The sequence below is a fragment of the Micropterus dolomieu genome, linkage group LG09, assembly GCF_021292245.1.
Source record: "Micropterus dolomieu isolate WLL.071019.BEF.003 ecotype Adirondacks linkage group LG09, ASM2129224v1, whole genome shotgun sequence".
Lineage (NCBI taxonomy): Eukaryota > Metazoa > Chordata > Actinopteri > Centrarchiformes > Centrarchidae > Micropterus > Micropterus dolomieu.
The window spans coordinates 3,998,608-4,011,658 of NC_060158.1; the positions used below are offsets into that span (position 1 = coordinate 3,998,608).

Genomic DNA, 13,051 nt, shown 5'->3' on the forward strand with positions numbered 1-13,051 from the left:
GCCCTAACTATAAGCTTTATCAAAGAGGAAAGTCTTAAGCCTACTCTTAAATGTGGAGATGGTGTCTGCCTCCTGAACCCAAACTGGAACCTGGTTCCACAGGAGAGGAGCTTGATAGCTGAACGCTCTGGCTCCTAGTCTACTTTTGGAGACTCTAGGAACCACAAGTAACCCTGCATTCTGGGAGCGCAGTGCTCTATAGTGTAAAAGCGCTTTGAGAAAGGTGCTGTACAGTCCATTTACCATTTACAGAAGTACCCTTTAAATCATTATTAAAGGTACCGCACTGATTCCTGGTCCTTGGAGTCTGTAAAGTCTGAAACTGCTAGGAAATCTGGACTTTTGGATTCAGCCTGACTGCAGCAGGACACAACTCACAACTTCCTCAAACAGGAAGTAAACACAGGTTCTGATTGGCTGAGGTCAGTGTCAGCTGACCTGTGTCCTGGAACACGTCTGAATGAGTTGGAGTGACTTGAACAGATTTCTCATGTTGCAGCTGCTGAGTGAAGATTCTTTGTGCCAAAATACCTGCTGATCAAACTTTTCACTTCCAACACCTGAGGCGATCAAATCAATCACTGTAACCATGGAGACAGTGTCCTGCGATCAGTGCATTGATTGGCTGATTGATTGAAGGCAACTCTTCAGTGTTTTCACTGTTAGCTAACACAGCGTAGCATAGCCTCCCTAAAACACACATAAACCAAAGCCTTAATCTTCTATCAGCAATGACCGCGACCACTGTGACCTCTGACCTTTGATCTTTACTCCTGTTAGACTGACTCCTGCGTTTTGATCCAACAGGGCGAACCCACGAGGCGGAACGACCCAGACGAGCCCACCAGGAACGCCGGTCTGCAGCCGCCGCGGACGCCAGCTGCCCATCATACCGCCCAAAGGAGCGCCGGACAGAAGTACGTGTGACGCTGCCAACCAGCCAACCAGCTGTGTTCACATGCTGCTGCTCACAGTAGATGTGCTGCTTATTAGCACTTATTACAAACCTGTTACATAACGTTTCACTCAGAAACCAAGCTGCACACACGCAGACACAAACTGAATTACATAAAATATGATTTAAAAGAACTTTCGGAGTTTGTCAGCTGGTCCTCCAGACAGGAGAACAGGTTCCTGCCTGACGACCTCAGCAGGTTCATAAGGACACTGATTCAGAAAAAAGGGTTAGTCCTTGTAAGACAGGCCAGGTCGTCCCATCCTGGTAGATTAGTCCACATGAATTGGAAACCCCCCCGCCTGACTGAAGCTTAAGGAGCCAATCTTTAATCTCAGCTAACTCTGAGGCCAGTGTGTCCACTTTCGCTGCCAATCAATCCACTTTGATGATCTTTTTCCCAGATGGGGGAGCTTTAGGTGGGGAGCGACTAGGCAGGCAGTCTGCAGTCCTTCCACCTCGGCTAGTCGGGCTAGCTTCAGTTCCTGTGGCAGGAAACTGACTGTCAGACAGCCCCTCACTCATGTGGGCCATTCATCATAGCCATCGGCAGGCAGCTGGCCGTGGAGCTTTTACGTTTGTTTCTTTGGTGGGCCAGTAGGGGGCAGTCTTCCCTCTGGTACTAATAGTAAGATCCCAGTGCCCCAGTGCAGTGATGGGGACACTGTGCTGTAGGAGCTGCTGTCCTTCGGATGAGACCTTAAACCGAGGTCCGGACTCACTGTGGTCATTAAAGGTTCCATGGCACTTCTCGCAAAAGAGTCGGGGGTTCCCCGGTGTCCTGGCAAAATTCCCAACCTGGCTTTCTCCATCTGGCCATCTAATCATCCCCCGTAGTAATTGGCTCAATGTTTCCCTCCCTCTCTGCCTCAAGCTGATGTGTGGTGAGCGTTCTGGCTCTAAATGGCTGGCGTGCATCACCCAGGTTGGTGCTACACATTGGTGGTGGTTGAGGTGAAGCCCCCCCACTTCACTGTGAAGCGCTTTGAGTTTCCATGATATATGGATGCTATATAAATGTAATGCATTATTATTATTATTGAACTTTTCCCTGGCATTTGACACGCTTGCCGATCACTGCCGGTACAAACACTCAGCATGGCAACAATAAACTTTAGTGAGGCTCCTCTTTAAGAGCAAAGGCAGAACACTTACTTCGCCGGTCTAGCTTCAGAGCTGGAGCCAGGAGTTAGGAGTATAGCATTGATTGTCTGACCGCAGCCCTTGGAGAACAAAACCTCCCAGCATCCAGTTGCGGGACTTCTAGTGCAGCAGATTACCTGCTGGAAGGGAAATCTTTCATGAAGACGTGGGCTTATATACGCCAGGTCCTACGTCGTACTGGCGCTCAGGAAGAATGAAACGGAAAAATAGTTTGAACAAGTAAGGGCAGAAGTAGAAATGGGATTGGTTAGTTGTTAAACAGTTTCTGTGTCTTCATCACCTCATAGTTTGTCTGTTTTCATTGATCATCTTTTCTTTTTCATTTCTCTAAAATCTTTTCATGTCTATCAGTTTTGGCCACGCCCACGACAGGAGCACCAACTGCAACTGTAGCTCCTCCCACTCTATTTAATCAAGCCCCTCCCCCTGTCCACAAACAAGCCCCTCCCCCCGTCAATAATCAACAGCCTCCTCTTATACGAATCCAAGCCCCTCCTCCTCCTGGACCAGCCCAACCCCACCCTGCATCTGCACCTGTAGCAGCGCCTGCGCCAGTTCCTGCCCAGGTCTATGCCCCGCCCCCAGCTCCAGCACCAGCACCAGGCCCAGCTCCTGTCAAAGTCCAAGCCCCGCCCCCAGCTGCTGCTCCAGCCCAGGCCCCAGCTCCTGTCCTCGTCCACCCACCTCCTGCACCCCTACCTGTAGCAGCACCTGCACCAGCTCCTGTCCAAGCCCCGGCCCAAGCCCCAACTCCAGCTTCGGTACCTGCACCTACTCCAGCCTCACCCCCGGCTGCTGCCCTACCCCCAGCTCCTGTAGTCCAATCTTCTGAACCCACCCTCCCCCCTGTACCTGCTCCAACACCTGTCCCGACACCTTCCCCTGCCCCCTCACCTGCCCCGCCTCCACAGACTCCAGGTGTGTACATCACAGGTTTGAAGTGTGTAGTCCAGTCAGTGTAGACCGGTAGATCCAGTAGGACCACTAGCTGGTGACTGTGCAGTCAGATCTGTGTGTCAGACGTTCTCCATCGTCACTCTTCATTCATCCCTATGTTCATCTCTGTTGCATCATGCTGATGTCATCACATCCCACCTGTCCGTGTCAGAGCCCGACAGACGCTCAGCAACCCCTGGAGGGACCAGAAAAGGCAAGTCAGAACTCAAGTGGCTCTGATGATGCGTTCAGGTGATCCTTGTAAACTCATAAACCAGGTGTTGTTGTGCAGGTGTGTGTAGATGTGTTGATGGTGAGTACTGGGATTTGAGTCTGTGGTCCTGCTGGTTTAAATGGTTTGATATCAGAAGGATCACCTGAACAGTTCAGTCTGTCATTGTAGTCTGACCAATCATGTCTCTCTCTGCCATGATGCAGAGGTCACATGGGAGGACCAACAGAAGAAAACAGCCAATGGTATGGTACCACCTGTTAGGCACCCCCACACCCCCAGACAGTTAGCTCCTCCTCCTGTAGAACATTCAGCCATGTGACACGTTAGTCACCAGAGTCTGTGATGAGACGTGGTCAGAGGCAGCAGAGACGTTAGCTTTGGATTTCCTGTCTCTGCCACTCATCTGTCCATTTAGTCACCAGTAAATCCGTCCGTCCGTCCATTGTCACCCATATGTGTAGTATTTAAAAATAATACTAACAATAATACCAATTTGTTTATTTAGAACGTTTCTTATTATAGTTTGGAATTTCAAACTGTGTCACCTGCCAGAGATTAAATGATGTGACCAGGAAGAAGCAGTGAAGTAGAAAAAGAGTCACAAACTAATTTTTTAGGTGGATAAATGAAGATGTCAGGAAAGAGGAGGTCTTCACTTCTGAAAGTTTAAATCAGTTCAGTAAATTGTAATTAGCAGAAGGTAAGCTTTCCTCTTTAGCTTATTCACAACAATCAGCCTAACGACCCCAGTCCATGACGACATGTGGCGTTACTGCTCAATTACACGTTCTACTCCGTGTAACAGAGCAGTATTTCTCGGTACTCTGTAGTACTGAAGGGACCCAGACCCGACCCTCCACCTTCCCAGTTTTCCTGCTTTCAGTGATTTCAGGTGTTTGGGAATCATTTCTTGTTGACTTTATGTTCTTTTTTTCCATCGCTGTCATGTGAAGGAGAGGTTTTACCAGCGAGCAGAGAAGGTAGATGTCTCTGTGATGTCATCATGACTTTGTGACGTCATCATTACTTTGTCATGTCATCATGATTGTGATGTCATCGCTACTCTGTTGATGAAGAACACTAACAGAAATTAATATTAACATTAACATCGATTATGTCGTGATGTCAGAGCTGCTGTTTTTCACGGTGTGATGTCACTTCCTGTGTAGATGAGCAGGAACATTTAAATATATTTATCACCACGAGATTCAGTGACATCATTGTCCATGGTACAAACCTGAGACTGACTCTGCTAACCCAAACTATGACGTCATCCCTTTCGATAACCAAAACTATGACGTCATCCCTTTCGATAACCAAAACTATGACATCATCCCTTTCGATAACCAAAACTATGACATCATCCCTTTCGATAACCAAAACTATGACGTCATCCCTTTCGATAACCAAAACTATGACTTCATCCCTTTCGATAACCAAAACTATGACATCATCCCTTTCGATAACCAAAACTATGACATCATCCCTTTTAATAACCAAAACTATGACATCATCCCTTTCGATAACCAAAACTATGACATCATCCCTTTCGATAACCAAAACTATGACATCACAGTGATGTAATAAACTCATTCTGCTCTTCTGTCTCTGCAGGTGTGATGAAGGATCCATCAAAGGTAAGCAGACATCATCATGTTACACAGCATCACTGATGATGTCATACAACAGCTCGCCTGCTCACCTGTCCTCTTGTCTGTGTCTGCAGATGAGGGACAGTCTGTCCTTTAAGTCATCAGACAGCGATGTCAGCGAAGTGTCGGCCATGTCCAACGACACCCGATCTGTCCACAGGATCAGGTGGGACCAGCAGCCAATCAGACTCATTATTTCCACATACAAATGTAGAAATATGATTCTGCGTTAGTGAGATTTTATGTCTGTGCGCTGTTAGCATTTGTTTTTATACCATCAACGTGCTGAGCACTCAGATGACAGCAGCGCCCCCTGCAGGCTGTAGTGTTCGTGACACGTTCGTCCTGATGGGGGCGCAGCGGGAAATTATACAGTAAATGTTGTGTGACCCCGCCACCTGCAAAACAAAACATTTCCCATCATGCATCAGTCATCTGTTAGCATGTTGTTATTTAAATACCATGTTATGAGCATGCTTGCTAGCATGTTGTTTGTTACCTTTGTTAGCAGTTAGCATGATCTTGTTTCTGTTAGCATGTTTTTCCTCTTCATCATTCTGTCTGCATGCTGCTGTTCTCTCCTCTCATTGGCTGATACAGTCAAGTGGAGGCTCTGCAGGGCCAATCAGTGGAGTTGGGGGCGGGGTCAGGGACACAGGGAGTAAAAGGGGCAGCAAAGGACAGCACCGTGCTGCAGAAGAGCGAATCAGTGGAGGAAGGAGAAGAAGGAGAGGAGGAGGAGCCTGAGCCGTCAAAGTAAGCTACCAACCAATGAGGCTTCCCAACCGGAATGAGACCCTTCGTCATAGCAGCAGTAGTGACCCCCCCCAATGCCCCACCTACCTTACGTGTAGTTCCTTTCTCCTCCTGCAGGGCTGCGGCAGCGGCAGCTCCTCTTACGAAGTCGTCAAGTGTCGGCGGAGAGATCTGTTCGCTGGGGAGAAACGACGACGATGACGACGACAAGAAGCGTCGCTCGAGCTTCGGAGCAAAGATGATGGGGATGGTCGGACTGGGAAAGAAGAGTCAGAGTGCCTCCCAGCTCAACCCCGAGGGTCAGTCCCAGTTTAACCAGCAGCAGCAGCGAGAACCAGCAGCTAGAACCGGCAGGAGCAGCACCTAGAACCAGCAGCACCAGCCAGAACCAGCAGCACCTAGAACCAGCAGCACCTACAACCAGCAGCACCTAGAACCAGCAGAAGCAGCCAGAACCAGCACCTAGAACTAGCAGCTAGAACCAGCAGCAGCAACTAGAACCAGTAGCAGCAGCCAGAACCAGCAGAAGCAGCAGCTAGAACCAGCAGAAGCAGTAGCTAGAACCAGCAGCTAGAACCAGCAGAAGCAGTAGCTAGAACCAGCAGCAGCACCAGCTAGAACCAGCAGCAGCAGCCAGAACCAGCAGCAGCAGCTAGAATCAGCAGAAGCACAAGCTAAAACCAGTAGCAGCCGGAACCAGTAGCAGCAGCTAGACCCAGCAGCAGGAGCCGGAACAAGCAGCAGCAGCTATAAACCAGTAGCAGCAGCCGGAACAAGCAGCTAGAACCAGCAGCAGCAACTAGAAACAGCAGCTGGAACCAGCAGCAGCAGCTAGAACCAGTAGCAGCAGCCAGAACCAGCAGCAGCAGCAGCTAGAACCAGCAGCACCTACAACCAGCAGCACCTAGAACCAGCAGAAGCAGCCAGAACCAGCACCTAGAACTAGCAGCTAGAACCAGCAGCAGCAACTAGAACCAGTAGCAGCAGCCAGAACCAGCAGAAGCAGCAGCTAGAACCAGCAGAAGCAGTAGCTAGAACCAGCAGCTAGAACCAGCAGAAGCAGTAGCTAGAACCAGCAGCAGCACCAGCTAGAACCAGCAGCAGCAGCCAGAACCAGCAGCAGCAGCTAGAATCAGCAGAAGCACAAGCTAAAACCAGTAGCAGCCGGAACCAGTAGCAGCAGCTAGACCCAGCAGCAGGAGCCGGAACAAGCAGCAGCAGCTATAAACCAGTAGCAGCAGCCGGAACAAGCAGCTAGAACCAGCAGCAGCAACTAGAAACAGCAGCTGGAACCAGCAGCAGCAGCTAGAACCAGTAGCAGCAGCCAGAACCAGCAGCAGCACCAGCTAGAACCAGCAGCAGCAGCCAGAACCAGCAGCAGCAGCTAGAACCAGCAGAAGCACAAGCTAAAACCAGTAGCAGCAGCAGCCGGAATCAGTAGCAGCAGCTAGAACCAGCAGCAGCAGCTAGAACCAGCAGCAGGAGCCGGAACAAGCAGCAGCAGCTATAAACCAGTAGCAGCAGCCGGAACAAGCAGCTAGAACAAGCAGCAGCAACTAGAAACAGCAGCTAGAACCAGTAGCAGCAACTAAAACCAGCAACTAGAACCAGCAGAAGCAGCAACTAGCAGCAACTAGAACTAGCAGAAGCAGCAACTAGAACCAGCAGAAGTGGCTCTGTCTCAGGAGGTTGCCCATTAAGCGAAGGTTGGCGGTTCAATCCCCTGTAGCCTCCAGGCTGCATGTCGAAGTGTCCTTGTGAAAGATACTGAACCCCAAATTGCCCCTGGTGGCTGTTCCACATGTGTGTGAATGGTGAATGCCGAAAAGGCGAGAAAGGCGCTATACAAATACGGAGAATTTACATTTACATTTATTTAGAAGCAGCAACTAGAACAAGCAGAAGCAGCTAGAACCACACACTGTTGCTCCTGATTGGTCCAACACTTTACTCCACCAGCCAATAATATCTCCCAGATGTTAATTTATCTGTTTGAAGTAACGTTTGGTTTCAGTAAAGTTATCAGGTGATTTCTGGAGCCATTTTAAAAAGCTAAAGTAACTTTATCAGGTGCTGTGGATGTAAGCCACTTTTAGTTGGCCATCTTTCAATCTGCCATCTTTCTAGTTGCTGTTGTCCTCTAGATGTCCTCTGCAGAAATATCACCCCATGGTGAGCTTCTCTCAGGATGAACCAGTGAACATTTGACTAAAGCCAAATACATTTTCATCTCGAGTGCACGCTGTGATGTGCACTCAAGTATGGGGACATCCATCAAACCGGTGGACTCTATTTCCCACAGTGCCTTTCGGTTCATTACTGCAGACAGCTTCAAGGTGAGGTGTGTTAAAGGTCATCAGCGGCGCGCTCCGTCCGTTTCTTGATGAAGGACTGCAGATGTTCAGGGCTGGTACTCACACCTCCTTCTTCTTCTCTGTCTTTCTGTGTCCCTCTGTCCATCTAGAGGAGGAGAAGAAGAAGAAAGTGGTGAGACTTCCTGTCCAGAGGAGTGTGGAAACCGGTCTGGCCATCGAGTTTAAATCTCGTTTCACCCGACAGCTGAGCCGCGACCCGGATGCCGAGGAACCCAAACCTGGAGCGTACGACTTTCTCTTGTTTCTCTTCACAGCTTCTCCTTTCTAATTTGTTCCTAATCTATTTTTTCTTTTCATCTCTTCAGTCTAATATTTCCAGGAGTGAAGCTGGCGTCAGACAAACAGTTCACCGGCTTCCTGGAGGGATTAGGGCCTGCCCAGCTGGCGGGACGGCAGACTCTGGCCACGCCCCCTATGGGTAATGACGAATAAAACCTTACTCTTTATATTTCATACTTACTTTATATTATTATATTTATACGTTAGTGTTTATGTGTCTGTATGTGTCAGTTTAAAGGACCCTGAGCTCTTTATGTTTTTACTGTTGATTAATAACTCAAAGTAACTCCTGAGGAAACGGAAACTGTGTGACATCAGATAACATGAGCACCTCTAATTGGTTGTTTGGTGGTCAGGTGATATCCAGATCGGGATGGTGTACAGGAAGGAGCGTCTGGACGTGGAGGTCATCCGAGCCCGTGGGCTTGTGGGTAAACAAGGCAACAAGAATACTCCAGGTGAGAGTACTACATGCCAATACACTGTACTGATGCTGTACTACAGTAATACGCTGTGCTGACGCTGTACTACAGTAATACGCTGTACTACTACGCTGTGCTGACGCTGTACTACAGTAATACGCTGTGCTGATGCTGTACTACAGTGATACGCTGTACTACAGTAATATGCTGTACTAAATTAATACGCTGTATTACAGTAATACACTGTACTACAGTAATACGCTTTACTGATGCTGTACTACAGTAATACACTGTATTAATGCTGTACTACAGTAATACCCTGTACTAAAGTAATACGCTGTACTACAGTAATACGCTGTCCTGACGCTGTACTAAAGTAACACGCTGTACTACAGTAACATGCTGTCCTGACGCTATACTAAAGTAATACGCTGTGCTGACGCTATACTACTACGCTGTGCTGACGCTGTACTACAGTAATACGCTGTGCTGACGCTGTACTACAGTAATACGCTGTACTACTACGCTGTGCTGACGCTGTACTACAGTAATACACTGTACTGACGCTGTACTACAGTAATACGATGTGCTGACGCTATACTACAGTAATACGCTGTACTGACGCAATACTACAGTAATACGCTGTACTGACGCTATACTACAGTAACACGCTGTACTACAGTAACACGCTGTCCTGACGCTGTACTACAGTAATACACTGTACACAGTAATACGCTGTACTAAAGTAATACGCTGTGCTGACGCTATACCACAGTAATACGCTGTACTACAGTAATACGCTGTGCTGACGCTATACTACAGTAATACACTGTACTGACGCTTTACTACAGTAATACACTATACTACAGTAATACGCTGTACTACAATAATACGCTGTACTAAAGTAATACGCTGTGCTGACGCTATACTACTACGCTACACTGACCCTATACTACAGTAATACGCTGTGCTACAGTAACACGCTGTACTACAGTAATACGCTGTACTACAGTAACACGCTGTACTACAGTAATACTCTGCTGACGGAATACTACAGTAATACGCTGTACTAAAGTAATACGCTGTGCTGACGCTATACCACAGTAATACGCTGTACTACAGTAACGCGCTGTCCTGACGCTGTACTAAAGTAATACGCTGTACTGACGCTATACTACAGTAACACGCTGTACTACAGTAATACACTGTACTGACGCTTTACTACAGTAATACACTGTACTGACGCTTTACTACAGTAATACACTATACTACAGTAATACGCTGTACTACAATAATACGCTGTACTAAAGTAATACGCTGTGCTGACGCTATACTACTACGCTACACTGACCCTATACTACAGTAATACGCTGTGCTACAGTAACACGCTGTACTACAGTAATACGCTGTACTACAGTAACACGCTGTACTACAGTAATACTCTGCTGACGGAATACTACAGTAATACGCTGTACTAAAGTAATACGCTGTGCTGACGCTATACCACAGTAATACGCTGTACTACAGTAACGCGCTGTCCTGACGCTGTACTAAAGTAATACGCTGTACTGACGCTATACTACAGTAACACGCTGTACTACAGTAATACACTGTACTGACGCTTTACTACAGTAATACACTATACTACAGTAATACGCTGTACTACAGTAATATGCTGTGCTGACGCTATACCACTACGCTGTGCTGATGCTGTACTACAGTAATACGCTATACTGACCCTATATTACAGTAATACGCTGTGCTGACGCTGTACTACAGTAATACGCTGTACTACAGTAATACGCTGTACTACAGTAATACTGTGTCCTGACGCTGTACTACAGTAATACGCTGTACTGACGCTATACTACAGTAACACGCTGTACTACAGTAATACACTGTGCTGACGCTATACTACAGTAATACGCTGTACTAAAGTAATACGCTGTGCTGACGCTATACAACAGTAATACGCTGTACTACAGTAACGCGCTGTCCTGACGCTGTACTAAAGTAATACGCTGTACTGACGCTATACTACAGTAACACGCTGTACTACAGTAATACACTGTACTGACGCTTTACTACAGTAATACACTATACTACAGTAATACGCTGTACTACAGTAATATGCTGTGCTGACGCTATACCACTACGCTGTGCTGATGCTGTACTACAGTAATACGCTATACTGACCCTATATTACAGTAATACGCTGTGCTGACGCTGTACTACAGTAATACGCTGTACTACAGTAACACGCTGTCCTGACGCTGTACTACAGTAATACACTGTACTACAGTAATATGCTATACTACAGTAATACGCTGTCTTGACACTGTACTACAGTAATACGCTGTACTACAGTAATACACTGTACTGACGCTGTACTACAGTAATACGCTGTCCTGACACTGTACTACAGTAATACACTGTACTACAGTAATATGCTATACTACAGTAATATGCTGTACTACAGTAATACGCTGTCATGACGCTGTACTACAGTAATATGCTGTCCTGACGCTGTACTACAATAATACACTGTACTAAAGTAATACGCTGTGCTGACGCTATACTACTACGCTGTGCTAACTCTATACTACAGTAATACGCTGTGCTGACGCTGCAGTACAGTAATTCGCTGTACTGACCCTATACTACAGTTATACGCTGTCCTGACGCTGTACTAAAGTAATACGCTGTGCTGACGCTATATTACAGTAATACGCTGTGCTGACGCTGCAGTACAGTAATTCGCTGTACTGACCCTATACTACAGTAACACGCTGTCCTGACGCTGTACTACAGTAATTCGCTGTACTACAGTAATACGCTGTCCTGACGCTGTACTACAGTAATACGCTGTACTACAGTAATACGCTGTCCTGACGCTGAACCACAATAATACACTGTACTACAGTAACACGCTGTCCTGACGCTGTACTACAGTAATACGCTGTGCTGACGCTGTACTACAGTAATACGCTGTACTACAGTAATACGCTGTGCTGACGCAATACTACAATAATATGCTGTACTACAGTAACACACTGTACTACAGTAATACGCTGTGCTGACGCTGTACTACAGTAACACGCTGTGCTGACGCTGTACTACAGTAACACGCTGTACTACAGTAATACGCTGTGCTGACGCAACACTACAGTAATACGCTGTACTACAGTAATACGCTGTGCTGACGCAATACTACAGTAATACGCTGTACTACAGTAATATGCTATACTACAGTAATACGCTGTACTACAGTAATATGCTGTCCTGACGCTGTACTACAGTAATACGCTGTACTCCAGTAACACGCTGTTCTGACGCTGTACTACAATACTACACTGAACTAAAGTAATACGCTGTGCTGACGCTATACTACTACGCTGTGCTGACGCAATACTACAGTAATATGCTGTACTACAGTAACACACTGTACTACAGTAATACGCTGTGCTGACGCTGTACGACAGTAACACGCTGTACTACAGTAATACGCTGTGCTGACGCTGTACTACAGTAACACGCTGTACTACAGTAATACGCTGTGCTGACGCTGTACTAAATTAATACGCTGTGCTGACGCTGTACTACAGTAACACGCTGTCCTGACGCTGTACTACAGTAATACACTGTACTCCAGTAACACGCTGTTCTGACGCTGTACTACAATACTACACTGTACTAAAGTAATACGCTGTGCTGACGCTATACTACTACGCTGTGCTAAATCTATACTACAGTAATACGCTGTCCTGACGCTGCAGTACAGTAATTCGCTGTACTGACCCTATACTACAGTTATACGCTGTGCTGACGCTGTACTACAGTAACACGCTGTACTACAGTAATATGCTATACTACAGTAATATGCTGTACTACAGTAATACGCTGTACTACAGTAATAAGCTATACTACAGTAATATGCTGTACTACAGTAACACACTGTACTACAGTAATACGCTGTGCTGACGCTGTACTACAGTAACACGCTGTGCTGACGCTGTACTACAGTAACACACTGTACTACAGTAACACGCTGTGCTGACGCTGTACGACAGTAACACGCTGTACTACAGTAATACGCTGTGCTGACGCTGTACTACAGTAACACGCTGTACTACAGTAATACGCTGTGCTGACGCTGTACTAAATTAATACGCTGTGCTGACGCTGTACTACAGTAACACGCTGTCCTGACGCTGTACTACAGTAATACACTGTACTCCAGTAACACGCTGTTCTGACGCTGTACTACAATACTACAC

At 46.9% G+C, this 13,051-nt stretch overlaps 1 protein-coding gene and 1 long non-coding RNA gene across 10 annotated transcripts in view; one reads left to right on the plus strand and one right to left on the minus strand.

Moving 5' to 3' along the window:
- Positions 1-9,188, plus strand: part of LOC123976846 (regulating synaptic membrane exocytosis protein 2-like) — a 47,361-nt gene extending 38,173 nt beyond the window's left edge. For 4 of the 9 annotated variants that reach the window (XM_046059215.1, XM_046059217.1, XM_046059216.1 and 1 more), the window contains 10 exons: positions 808-917; positions 2,471-3,037; positions 3,228-3,269; positions 4,905-4,927; positions 5,017-5,108; positions 5,543-5,698; positions 5,816-5,997; positions 8,163-8,298; positions 8,379-8,491; positions 8,709-9,188. In XM_046059215.1, coding sequence (XP_045915171.1) covers positions 808-917; positions 2,471-3,037; positions 3,228-3,269; positions 4,905-4,927; positions 5,017-5,108; positions 5,543-5,698; positions 5,816-5,997; positions 8,163-8,298; positions 8,379-8,491; positions 8,709-8,872 — 1,585 coding nt within the window. In that variant the 3' untranslated portion in view covers positions 8,873-9,188. The remainder of the gene's footprint in view (positions 1-807; positions 918-2,470; positions 3,038-3,227; positions 3,270-4,904; positions 4,928-5,016; positions 5,109-5,542; positions 5,699-5,815; positions 5,998-8,162; positions 8,299-8,378; positions 8,492-8,708) is intronic. The other 5 variants (XM_046059219.1, XM_046059220.1, XM_046059222.1 and 2 more) reach the window with 3 other exon arrangements.
- LOC123976864 overlaps positions 7,553-13,051 on the minus strand; it is a 9,488-nt gene continuing 3,989 nt past the window's right edge. Inside the window, exon 2 of the long non-coding RNA XR_006826440.1 lies at positions 7,553-8,158. This is a non-coding gene — a long non-coding RNA (uncharacterized LOC123976864). The remainder of the gene's footprint in view (positions 8,159-13,051) is intronic.